Source organism: Ovis aries, chromosome 6, assembly GCF_016772045.2.
Source record: "Ovis aries strain OAR_USU_Benz2616 breed Rambouillet chromosome 6, ARS-UI_Ramb_v3.0, whole genome shotgun sequence".
Taxonomy (NCBI): Eukaryota; Metazoa; Chordata; class Mammalia; order Artiodactyla; family Bovidae; genus Ovis; species Ovis aries.
Genome location: NC_056059.1, coordinates 89,954,548 through 89,968,163, shown reverse-complemented (window position 1 = coordinate 89,968,163; position 13,616 = coordinate 89,954,548). Strand labels below are relative to the sequence as shown.

Genomic DNA, 13,616 nt, shown 5'->3' with positions numbered 1-13,616 from the left:
AGATCCTAATTGTTTTAAGCAACAGAGCTAGAATTCAAACCTAAATCAGTCTAACTCCAAATTATAGCCTTACATAAAATAGTGTACATAACATAAAAAGATCATGGAGTAAAAGGTAACTCTCAGGTTTTGAATGTAGAGTTCCATGCATAAATAAGACATCTGGAAGCACCTATAGTAAAAGAAGAGAAAATATAGATGAAAAGCTGCTTTGAAAAGAACTTCAGGAGTTTTAATTCCTTTATAGTAGTTTCTTATAAGAATAGAACCTTCTGTGTAATTCTGGACCCTCTTCTGTCCTCATATTTTGACTATGGCATTTGAATTTTGAGGAATAATTCTGACCAGATGGAGCCCCAAATTATAGGGTTCTTTTTGCTCTAGGAGAGATTTGTCTAGTGGAGATTCTTTTGAAGAATGCATGGTAAGGTTATAACTATTTGGATCAAATCACAATTATTTAGAATATCGTACTTTCCTTATTCAACAAACAATGTTGGATCACTTATTGAGTACATAAGGCCTTTTGGAATCTTCCCTCTTTCCTTTTGATCTGCTGTTCCCTTCCCATGGAAAGAGCCCCATTTTTTTTTCTGCCCACTCTCTGCCCTATATACACATAAATAGATGAAATTCACTGATCATTTCAAACTCATCTCAAAAGAATACCTTCACTCCTGCCTATTTGAGAACTCTTAGAGTCATAAATAATCCTCCTCTTTCTTTTATATCTAATCACTTAGCCAATCATTCTAACTCTCCTTTGAAACTTTATCTACCATCTAACTACCTCTTAATACTTTCAACCATTACCACCTGGGTCCACACCCCATCTTGGATAATTTCTTACCTGGATAATTACAATGGGTTCTTAACAGGTACCCTAACAGGTACCTCACCTCTCTAAGGTACCCTAACAGGTATCCTAACAGGTATCCTCACCTCTCTAAGGTTGATTTGTTATTCAAAAAAACAGGATGATCTTGTTAAATGCAAAAAAAAAAAAAAAATGCATAAATATCCTGCAAAAGCTTTGGCGTAAATAATCCAATGGCTTTCCACTGCACTTAGAGTAAAATTCAAATTCCTTTCCATGGTCTGTAAGGCCATTCATGATGTGGTACCCCCGCTGCTTCCTCTTTATTTCCCAGCATTCTTCCCCTTATTTATATTGTTCCCAGTTACAGTGGCCTTCCTCAGCTCATCAAAACCAGCAGGCGCATTGTACCTCAAGGTTTTCACCCTGCTCATCCATGTGTCTAGACTGTTCCTGCCCCATATATCCACATGGCTCTCGACTTGACTTTGTTCAGATCAGCAGTTAGCCTGCTGTGACCACTCTTTCTCAACAACCTAAGGCCATCAATCTCTAGCCCCGGCCCCCACATATTGTTTTATTCTTGTAACATTAAATACTGCCTCATACAGTATGCTGCCGTTGTTGCTGCTAAGTTGCTTCAGTCGTGCCCGACTCTGTGCAACCCCATAGATAGCAGCCTACCAGGCTCCCCCGTCCCTGGGATTCTCTAGGCAAGAACACTGGACTGGGTTGCCATTTCCTTCTCCAATGCATGAAAGTGAAAAGTGAAAGTGAAGTCACTCAGTTGTGTCTGACTCTTAGCGACTCCGTGGACTGAAGCCCACCAGGCTCCTCCATCCATGGGATTTGCCAGGCAAGAGTACTGGAGTGGGGTGCCATTGCCTTCTCCTAATATATTATATTATATATTTATTATCTGTCTTCTCCAACCAGAATGTAAGCTCTTTGTCGGGAAGGACTTTGCCTGTGTCAGTCACTGTTGCATCCCAAATGCTCACAGCAATGCCTGACACTTGGCATCTCCACCCTCCTGCATCCCACCCCCAGCCCTTCTGTGGCCTCCAGGGATTCCAGAGAGGGCCCTGAGCACCTCTCCCCTTCCTACCATCTTCCTCGGCATTTTTTAGAAAGGGCTGTTGTGAGAAGCCAGAGAAGCAGCTGGGCCTTTACTGTGCAGAGAATTATGGGCCAGAGAGAAATCACTGACAGGGGCGGGACTTGGCTGGTGTATCCCCTCCATGGCTGGTGGTGTCCTGTTCCTGGGGTAGGTTAAGAAAAGAGTGAGTTATAGACCTAGGAATGGACAGACAGACTGATCCAGCACCTGACCTTCTCTTTCCTCTTACTGCCCCAGGGTGGCGGGTTAGATGCCCCCTTTTCCCTCTCTCCCTAGGACCACCCCACTCCTCACCTACAAATCTCTCAAGTTCAAGCACAGACTCCATCATGAACACTGTTTTCCCTGGTACCTTATGGAGTTGGTGCTGGCCCTGCCTCCCTCTGTGACCTACAGGGCAAGGTAACTCAGCTGCAGGAGGTCACTTGGCCCCATTGCTCTCCCAGACTCTCCATTCATCTATTGAGGGATGTTTAGCTTATTTTCATATCTTGGCTCTTATGAGTAAAACTACACTAAACAAGACATATCTTTTCTGTATCCTATTTTCGTTTCCTTTGGATAAGAGAAGTGGGATTGCTGGATCATACATGAGTAGTGTTGATTTAATGTAGTTGATAATATACATAACAATGAAATCTGAAAATGAAATAATGAAAACTATCCTGTTCACTATAGCTTCATAAAACAATAAAATACTTAGGAATAAACTTAACCAAAGAAATGAAAGATCTATACAATGAAAACTGCAAGACTTTGATGAAAGAAATTGAAGAAGACACAAATAATAAATGGAAAGATATTCTATGTTCATGGATTAGAAGAAATAATATTTTTTAAAATGTCTATAAGCTTCCCTTGTGGCTCAGCTGGTAAAGAATCTGCCTGCAATGTGGGAGACCTAGGGTCGATCCCTGGGTTGGGAAGATCTCTTGGAGAAGGGAAAGGCTACCCACTCCAGTATTCTGGCCTAGAGAATTCCATGGACTGTATAGTCCATGGGGTCGCAAAGAGTCAGACTTGACTGAGCGACTTTCACTTCACTTCACATGCTAGCCAAAGTCATCAATATATTTGATTCAATCTCTATCAAAATTCCAGAAACAGAAAAAGTTTTCACAGAAACAGAAAAAAAATCTTAAAATTTGTATGGAAACACAAAGACCCTAAATAGCTAAAGCAGTCCTGAGAACAAAGGTGAAGGACCCATTTCAAACAATATTTTGTGCTTGTGCTATTGTGTCCAGCTCTCTGCAACCCCATGGACTATAGCCCAGCAGGCTTCTCTGTCTGTGGAATTTTCCAGGCAAGAATATTGGAGTGGGTTGCCATTTCCTCCTTCAGGGAATATTCCTGACCCAAGGATTGAACCTGTGTCTCTTTCGTCTCCTATATTAGCAGGCAGATTCTTCACCACTGAGTCACCTGGGAAGCAAACAATATATAAAGATATAATAATGAAAGCAGTAAAAGAGACACACAGACCAATGAAAGAGAACTGAGAACTCAGAAACAAATCCCCTACATAGGGTCAGCTAACATTTGACAAGGGAGTCAAGAACACTTCATCGGAAAAGGAAAATCTCTTCAAAAAATGATACGGGGGAAACTGGATAAACACATGAAGAAAAATGAAATTGGGGCTCTAGCTCACAGCATTCACAAAAATTAACTTAAAATGGATTAAACTCTATTTAATACCTCATACCATAGAACTCCTAGAAGAAAACATAGGGAAGAAACTCTTAACATTGGTCTTAGCAGTAGGTTTTTAGCTATGACACCAAAGGACAAGCAACAAAAGTAAAAATCAAGTAGGAAGCATCAAACTAAAAAGCACCAGCACAGAAAAAAATAACAGAGTGAAATGGCAACCTACAATTGCAAACCACATACTGGATAAGAATTTAATAACCAAAATATATGAAGAACTCATACAACTCAATAGCAAAAAAATAAAAATAAAACTCAAACAACTCAGTTAGAAAATGGGCCAAGGAACTGAATGGACATGTTTTCCAAAGAAAACATACAAGTGACCAACAGGTACATAAAATGTTGCTCAATCATCAGAGAAATGTAAATCAAAACCACAATGAGATATCACCTCACATTTGTCAGAATGGCTACTGTCAAAAAGACAAGAAATAACAAGTGGTAGAGAAGATCTGGAGAAAAAGGGAACACTTGTGCACTGTAGATGCGAATGTAAATTGGTACAAACACTGCTGAAAACCGGATGGAGTTCCTCAAAAAATTAAAAATAGATCCAGCAATCCCAGTCCTGGGTATATATTCACAGGCAGGTTCTAACAGCAGGTAACTCATCTTTCGTGGCTGGGCATACACACAAAAATCTTAGTCCTTGAACCAGGGGAAACATGTAGGCTTCTCTTTCTCAACAGTCAAAATAAGTGGTAAGAAAGCCTTAGGTGAACAGTGCAAAGAAACAGAAGAAAACAATACAATGGGAAAAACGAGATCTCTTCAAGAAAGTTGGAGATACCAAGGAACACTTCATGCAAAGATGGGTACAGTGAAGGACAGAAACAGCAAAGATCTAACAGAAGCAGAAGAGATTAAGAAGAGGTGGCAAGAATACACAGAAGAATTACCCCAAAAAGGTCTCAATGACCTGGATAACCATGACAGTGTGGTCACTCACCTAGAGCCAGACATCCTGGAGTGTGAAGTCAAGTGGGCCTTAGGAAGAATTGCTAAGAACAAAGCTAGTGGAGGAGATGGAATTCCAGCGGAGCTATTTCAAATCCTAAAAGATGATGCTGTGAAAGTGCTGCACTCAATATGCCAGCAAATTTGGAAAACACAGCAGTGGCCACAGGATTGGAAAAGGTCAGGTTTCATTCCAATCCCAAAGAAGGGCAATACCAAAGAATGCTCAAACTGCCATACAATTGCACTCACTTCACATGCTCAAAATCCTTCAAGCTATGCTTCAGCAGTACATGAACTGAGAAATTTTAGATGTACGAGCTGGATTTTAAAAAGGCAGAGGAACCAGAGGTCATATTGCCAACATCTATCAGATCACAAAAAAAACAAAATTCCAGAAAAACATCTACCTCTGCTTCAGCGACTATGCTAAAACATTTGACTGTGTGGATCACAACAAACTGGAAAATTCTTCAAGAGATGGAATACCAGACCATCTTACCTATCTCCTAAGAAGCCTATTTGCAGGATAAGAAGTAACAGTTAAAACTGGACAAGGAACAAGTTTTATTAAAGGCAAAATGAGGACTGTAGCCAAAAGCTATTTCAGATAGCTCTGAGAAACTGCTCCACAGAGTCTGGGGAAAGGTCAGTGATTTTGGTGAAGGGACAGTACACGTAATCAGGCTTGTTGAAAGTTGATGCTAGTCTCCTGAAAATTACTGCTAGTCACGAGGAGCAGATGTCACTATGAAGGGTTTTAGTGCTTTTCTAGCCACGAGGAGATGCAAGAATTGGGCTCATAAAATCTTCTGAAAATCTCTATCTGAAGACCTGTTCTGCCAGTTGTTCCCAGATCACACAGTGCCTCATTTCTATCTCCACCCTGAACTCCTTTCAGGGAATGTTGAAGGTCAGCAGCTGCAGCAGCTCATGATTTAATCCTTGTGGAGGCAGATGGCTAGTCCCAGTGTGTAGCTGGCATAACAATACCTACCTTATAGGGTTATCATAATAACTGAATCAAAATTAAACAATACATGCTTATAGGGTTATTCACATGTAAAAGGCTGAGAACAATACCTAGTACCCTATAAGCACTTCACAAACACTGGCTATGAGAACACAGAAATAAGAGCAGGAAACCCTAGCGGATGAAGGAAGATGCAGTTTAGAGGAAAATATATCTAAACCCAAAGAAAAATCTGACCTCAAAGACAAAAGGAAATATTTAGGGTGTTTTTACGTTCTCTTTTGTCAAGAACTATAGTAAGTGTGATGCAACCTTCATGTTGTATTTGATATAAAATATCAGTCTTCTTAGAGAGAAGCCTGATTTAAAAATGAGGTCAAAACATCTAATAATGAAGCAGAATACATACAGGCATGTGTATTTTCTTAGAAAGAAAATAGACTAAACGGCACCTGGTTCTATAAATCACTGAATTTGTAAAATATTCTGCAATTATTTACATATTTCCAGTAATACCTAAAGGGGGTCGTGGATGAAATTATTCTTTAAAAATCATTCCCACTGAAGTAATCTACTTGAAGTAGGTCATCCTGTTTCCTTTATAAGTGAGCCAAGATTTCTGCAAGGACCATTTACTTCAGCTCTGCATTTTACCTGTATCTGGTTTATCTGTCTTGGCTATAGTTATAATGAAACTTTCATCGATACTCACAAATCAGCCACAATTTCCCTGTGGCAATTTACAGCTGACTGCTACCTATAAGTTTTGCAGTAGAACCCACGTGAAAGTCCCTCCCTCTCAGCTTCGGGATCATCCCTCACCTCAGGTTAAGTCCTGATGAACAATCTGAAGAGCAGCATGTCAAAACCTATCACTTGCGTGCTCCTCTGGGTGACTGAGTCATGGCCTCACCGGTAAGGCCTTCTTTACCAAGTCCACGTCTTAGGGCTCTGGCTCCATGAACCAGCAGGGCGACAAGAGTAATTTTATAAATCATATAGGCATGTTTTATGATAGGATCAGAAAAACCTGACTTTCTGAAAGTTTCTGTGTTTTTACACAGTCACGTGGCAACACTCAGCTGAATGTCCAAGATACACGAAGTGTTAGAGCTGGAAGGAACAACTGCCATCATTGCTGTCAACCGATAACAACATTGCTGGACAGAGAGGTTGCTAAGTTAATGGGTTGCAATAATAGGTCTCAGAGCACCTCTGCAGCCTCTCAGCCCAGTGCTCTTCCTTATATCTTAGTCTCTCACGGTCATGTCCTTTTTTGTTTCATTATATAGTTAGATACACACAACTGTAATTTAATAGATACTACCAAGGGATTGTATATCAACATGTGACAGCATATGCACCCACCCCACAATGCTCATTTAAAAAAAATGTTTTCATAAAATCTGAATTGAATGAAATATCATATAGGAGAAGGGTCTTATAAAACACTGCCAAATGTCAGCTAGGTCAGCTTGCCCCACAAGTACAGTCAAGGTTGTGAGCTGTGTTTAATATCCTGCTTTCTTGCATTGAGCTGGTTGTCATGTGCTGTCGATGCCATCTGGATGCATAATAAGTGTGTGGTGATTTTGCAATAAACACACAGTAACTATAATGTAACCCAGAAGCAGAATGACTGCAAAAAAAAAAAAAAAAAAAAGGTCAACTTTTAAAATGAAATCTATCCGTACTTGAAATTTCAAGTTAAGAAATTCAAATATGTTATAGATATCTGACATTAGTGACTGAACATGAAAAATTAAAGAAAGAAAAGGGGTCATTTCCTAAAGAGGTCAGTTTGGACACACACATATACACAGACATACATGCTCAGTTGGGGAGCCACCTTGCTAGGTTGGCAGGGCTCCATGAATGACAGCCTGTGGGGGCAGCCGATGATAAGGTCCATCTGTACTCTGCTCTCTTCATCATTCTGTCTCCAGAGCTTTTGCCTTCAGATTTCCCTTTTCTTTTTAGCACCAGGCTTAGCCTCCCTACTTGGACCTGGTCCCTGATGCACCCTGAAATCTCACATTCAAGGGCCAATACCTTACTCAGAAGGACGCTTCTGAGTCTGCATAGTCATTTGTATTACATACCACTATAGGATTTGGGCAAATCATCAGCTAATGACCAAATTCCAAGAGAAAATGTGAAGTTTGGATTATTTTTAAAAAGAGCATGATTTTTCCTTTCAATTTGTCTGTAAAGACACACTTTTAACTCAAGGAAGTTCTTGCATGATCCTGCTTTTTTGGACAGAATGACCAATCCAATATACAAAATGTGTCTAATATGAAAATATCTCTACTTTATTATATGCATGTATTATTAGACAGCTAAGATTCCATGATTATATTGAAAAGCCCAATGCAGGTAAGTATTTGACAAAGATACTGGAGGTAAAATTGGATTAGGGGTCAGGCATCTAAAAATATATCTCGGGGTTAAGTTTCTTCATCTATACAGCTAAGGCATTGGGTTAGAATTTCTTTTGTTCCTACACATTGGCTGCTTTGTCTCTTTCATTGGCCATAGTAATGTTACCCTAACTCCTCTTTCTCATCCTCTTTAAAACACAAGTGAGGGAAATTGACTTGAATTATCCAGGGAACTATTTAGATCTGAAATATAGTGAGGGCTAGCAAACATATCCCAAGACGGCTTCTGGCACTGAGAATGAATGGCTGAGTATAAAGCATGGATGATGAAGGACAGAGATACACTCCCAACAGTCAAAACAAGAAAACTGCACTAAGAAAACTGCACTACAAGGAATTTAATCTTAAAACTAAATGTTAATGATGTCATTATATTTTTCTCCCAGAAGGAAGAGGAGGAAAGGACGGAGAGAAGGAAGGACAGAAGGAAAGAAAGAAGGAAAGTAGGAAGGAAGAAGTGAAGGAAAGAAATCAGGCAGAGGAAGGAAATATGTGAGTGTCATTAAACTCTTTTCCATCCGAGGAAAGATTAATGTAATAATTAATAATAATGCCCAAATCTGGGCTTCCCTGATGCTCTAGTGGTTAAGAATCTGCCTGCCAATGCAGGGGACACGGTTCAAACCCTGGTCCAGGAAGATCCCACGTGCTGTGGAGCAACTAAGCCCATGTGCCACAACTACTGAGCCAGTGCTCTACAGCCTGTGAGCTGCAACTACTGAAGCCTGCAAGCCTAGAATCTGTGCTCCACAAGAGAAACCACTGCAATGAGAAGCCTGTGCAACACAATGAAGAGTAGCCCCTGCTCACTGCAACGAGAGAAATGTCTGTGAAGCAACAAAGATCCAGCACAGCCAAAATAAATAATCTTAAAAAACATTATAAAAAAGTAATGCCCCAATCAAATAGAAAATCTCTCTTTCAACTATCAAAACATGCAAAGTTGAACCTCTGTTTTTCTTCACTTGTCAAAAGAGATGCAGTTTATTACCTTCAAAGTCCACATCTCCAACGAGTTTTGTCTTTCCTGTGATTGGGTCATGGACATAGTTGATACCAACGTCGATTACAGCAGCACCTTCCTTAACCATATCAGATGTGATCAACTTTGGGACACCTAGAAGCAAAACAGAGTTGTAAGACACTGGAAAATACTTAAACTTTGTCCTTGAGCATAACAAAGATTTATACATCCGGTATTTTTGTTGTCATGGAAAGATAGCACATGAGGGTATCGCTGGATGAAATCCTGCTAGGGTTTACCCTTTTACCTTAGAGACTGCTTGCTGCTGCTGCTGCTGCTAAGTCGCTTAAGTCGTGTCTGACTCTGTGCGACCCCATAGACGGCAGCCCACCAGGCTCCCCTGTCCCTAGGATTCTCCAGGCAAGAACACTGGAGTGGGTTGCCAGTTCCTTCTCCAATGCATGAAAGTGAAAAGTGAAAGTGAAGTCGCTGGATTGCTTAGCAGACTTCAAATGGACCCAGCTTGAGCAGCCTCCTTTTGTTATTTCATGTACTGTAAATAGCATGGGGAGATTATGGAGATAAAACAGGCTTCTGTTGAGGGTGAGTGCAGTGGAGTGAAAACAACTAGGAAGATGGAGGCAGAGACAAGGAAGTGAGGGAGGGAAGGAGGATAAAAAAGACAAAACATTAATGGTAATATGGTAATATCCATTTTTCTCAGGGTTGTGGTAGACTGTAAAGTGCTGTGTGCAAAGTAGTATCTTATCATTTCCAAACATAAAAGACTATCCTGCTTTGATTTTTTCTTGGTTTCTTTGATTCATCATTTCTGTATATAACTTGGAAGAAACCGTACATTCTTTTCAGTTTCTCCATTTGAATTTGAAAGATAGCTCTACAGAAAAGTGATGTCACCATCTATTTTTTATAACTCTTTTCAAATTTTATTTCAGGTGCAACAATATCAGCTAACAATAGCTAGTGCTCCAATTTTATTTTTTTGCTATAAGTTAACAAATCATTCCTAAACTCAGTGTCTTAAACCAACAACTCATTATTATGTTCCACAGTTGTGTGAGTTGACTGAGCTCAGCTGGATGGATCTTCCTGGGGGTCTTTCATATGAATGGAGTCAATTAGTGGCTGCAGTTTGAAGCATCTCAACCTGTGACATCGCTGGTTGTCTGAGATGGTGCATTCACAGGCCTGCAGTTGAGCTTGTCTGGGGATGCTGACTAGACCACACATATGTGGCCTCTCCGTGCAGCTTGGACTTCTCACAGCCCCATAGCTGGCTTCCAGGAGTGAGTATTCCAATCCAGGAGTGAGTGTTCCAAGTGGCAGGAAATAGAAGGCACCCATTGCTTGCGGATGGAACCTGGAAACTAGCACAATGTTGCTTCTGTCATATTCTATTGGTCAGGCAGTGACAGAATCCACTTAGATTGAAAAGGAGGGGTAGAGATGCCACTTCCCAATGGGAGGAGAATCAAAGAATTTGTGTCCATCTTTATTCCATCAGCGTGCCTCTGGAGGACACTGTGTCTGGAATGTGATTTATTCATTTTCACACTACATCCCTTAACCAGAATACAGTAATCTGTTTGGTATCATCAGAGGCTTTCTTCTATCATCTGAATATCCAGATGCGTTAACTGTCATCTTGTGACATATGATTTTTAGTGATAGTAAGAATTAAAAGGCTAAGAAGACAGGGCCAAAATAGATGTAGCTAGCTGACAAGGTTCCTCAGCCACACCAATGATACAACCAAGATGGTTATCAATGCTTGAGAGATATTTTTCTCTTGCTTTCCTATCCTGCCCCAGAGAAGTTCTCCTTTTTTATCAGTTCTAGCATAGATATTGAGTAATGCTCCAAATAAAGTAATTAAATCTTGTATATGCTTAGCAGCCAATAGAAAAAGAAACCATAAGTGATTATGGCAGCAGGAAATAGTTTTAAAATTAAAATGACAATGAAGTAGTTATTAAAATCCAGCTACTATGATTTGGGGAAAGATCCAGATTTCCCTTTCAATTAGGACCATTCAATACAGTATCTCAATGAATATCAATTGGCAGTAGTCAAATACACAGTTTTCCAAAGTGAGGGAAATGTGAGCTTGATTCTAATTCTCAGGAAAATTACAAAATGGAAAACAACTGAATGCATTTTTTTTTCCTGATGATGATGTTACATATGTCCATTGCAGAAAGTGTCAAAAATATCTAAAAGGTTACGCTGAAAACAAAAATCACTATAATCTTGCCATCCAAAGATAATAAATGTATTTTATTGTATTTGCTTCTAGGATTTCAAAATGTTTCTTCATTAGATATAAAAGCCTATAAAAAGATATATAGTTTTGTTTGTATTGTGCCACATTATCTTTGAATTAAAATTAAATTGTAAGCATTTTCCTTTTTCATCAATTATTTAAAATTTTAAAACCGCAAGAAATAATTTATTATATACATTACCATAGTAAGTTATTCATTCCTGCAGTCTTTTCAATACTTTGTTATCATAAATAATGCAGTGATGATCATTTGTGTTCGGGAAACTATGATGATTTCTTATCTGCAGCAGCAAGTTTGACAGTTTTTTACTGAAGCCTTATGATGGGACTCGGTGAAACATGATGGAAAAACATGGGCTGAATAAAAGCTCTTAATGGTAGAGTCATGACTGGTTAAATAATACATTCTGAAACAGCTTATCAATGCATCTATAAGAAGGTCTCTTGAGGTCTTCCATGAAAAGTATCTTTCAGTGCCACTTTCAAATTTTGTGAGAACTTGGAAGAATGCATTGGCATCACAATAGTTAGTTATTTTATCCTTGTCCTCCTCCAGGTCCATTTTCCACCCTTCTCTGCTCTACTTTATGGCAGGGATGGGACTAATTCTTATAGAGGTCTTGTGTGTTTCCTGTCTCTCTTGGAACCCTGTCACAGCCATGAGAACAAATACAAGCCTCCCTAATGGCAGATCCAAATCCCATGGAAGAGAGCTGAGTCGTTTCAGGGAAGCCATCTTAGACCAGTCATCTAGCCAACCACCAGCTGAAGGCAGATATTTGAACAAGCCAAGTCATGGTCAGAATATTTGAGCTAAGATCACCATAATTGACTAGCTGAACCAGACTCATGAGAAATTTATTTTAAAGGGTGTTGTTTAAATTGACTGAGTTTGGGGGTATTTGGTTGTTTTTTAATACAGCAAAAGCTGCATAATCCATATTAGCAAATAACACAAAATTGGACAGAACCGCTAGTACGTAGCTACTTTGGAATAGTGGACTATCAATAGTAATAAGAATTTGAAAGAGGTTCTGTATATAATTCTGACCAGCTGGCTGTACTTGATTAAAAAGTCACTCTCACTAAAAACTATTAGGTTGCTCCAAGACAAATAATGTCCAGATACAGGGATGTAATGTTTTCCACTATATTTTCAGCAGACTGTCTCTGAAAATGTTGGTTGTATTCTGGAGGGTGATCTCGAGAAGAATGATGAAAATGGATCTGGAAATCATGTCATATGGAACAAGTGCTATCAAACTAGTTGGTTCAACTCTTTACCCATCAGGTTGTGACAAGAAGAAAAAGTTTATGCCACAATGTAAAACAACTATATCAGTAAACATGCTTTTAAATTCACCTAGCTTTATTTTTTAATGGCACCCCACTCCAGTACTCCTGCCTGGAAAATCCCGTGGATGGAGGAGCCTGGTAGGCTGCAGTCCATGGGGTCGCTGAGAGTTGGACACAACTCAGTGACTTCCCTTTCACTTTTCACTTTCATGCACTGGAGAAGGAAATGGCAACCCACTCCAGTGTTCTTGCCTGGAGAATCCCAGGGACGGGGGAGCCTGGTGGGCTGCCGTCTATGGGGTCGCAGAGAGTTGGACACAACTGAAGCAACTTAGCAGCAGCAGCTTTATTTTTTCATAGAAAGAATTTTTCAATGAAAACAGCAATATGCTGGTTTCGTTTTTCACTTCGGCAGAGCTGGGTCTTCTTGCAGTTTGCAGGCACTCTGTTGCAGCACGTGGGCTTCTCTAGTTGCAGCATATGCTGCAACTCATTGTCCCGTGACATGTAGGATCTTAGTTCCCTGACCAGGGATTGAACTCCTGTCCTCTGTATTGGCAGGCAGATTCTTAACCACTGGACCACAAGGGAAGTCCCAGTATGCTGATTTATATTCTGCTGCAGCTCTTTATGTTGATTTGGATCTATAACTTATAGTTCCCCAAGGGTAAGGAACAGCCATGGGTCAGTATTGGTCCACACACTGAATATCTCTGAAACAGAGGAATGGTTGAATAAACTCAAGTTGCCTTTCTCAGGGGGAAAAAAAAAAACCCTAAAAACTAAAAATAATCAAAACCCAATAATTGTGTCTTCAATGTGTTAAACGGTATAAGGAGTTGATTTACTTTATATATTTTCAGAAGGAAGAATGAAGGGACAAGGAAGGGAATAGATTTTAGCTCAATACAGAGAATATTTTAAGAATAATAAGCCACAAAGAGAAATACTGTCCTTATTCCTTATTAGAAATGTTCACAATAGGGTAAAGATGAGATTGAATTGGGAAAGTTAATGATGCTTT

General features: G+C 39.7%; 1 protein-coding gene across 13 annotated transcripts in view; it reads right to left on the bottom strand.

The window, feature by feature from the left end:
• The window catches only part of MTHFD2L (methylenetetrahydrofolate dehydrogenase (NADP+ dependent) 2 like), a 142,039-nt gene that overhangs the window by 19,005 nt on the left and 109,418 nt on the right, over positions 1-13,616 (bottom strand). For 5 of the 13 annotated variants that reach the window (XM_004009908.5, XM_042251873.1, XM_060417213.1 and 2 more), the window contains one exon: positions 9,019-9,144. In XM_004009908.5, the coding sequence (XP_004009957.3) occupies positions 9,019-9,144 (126 nt within the window). Of the gene's footprint in view, positions 1-9,018; positions 9,145-9,984; positions 13,306-13,616 lie in introns of those variants that run through there. The other 8 variants (XM_042251871.2, XM_042251875.2, XM_060417212.1 and 5 more) reach the window with 4 other exon arrangements.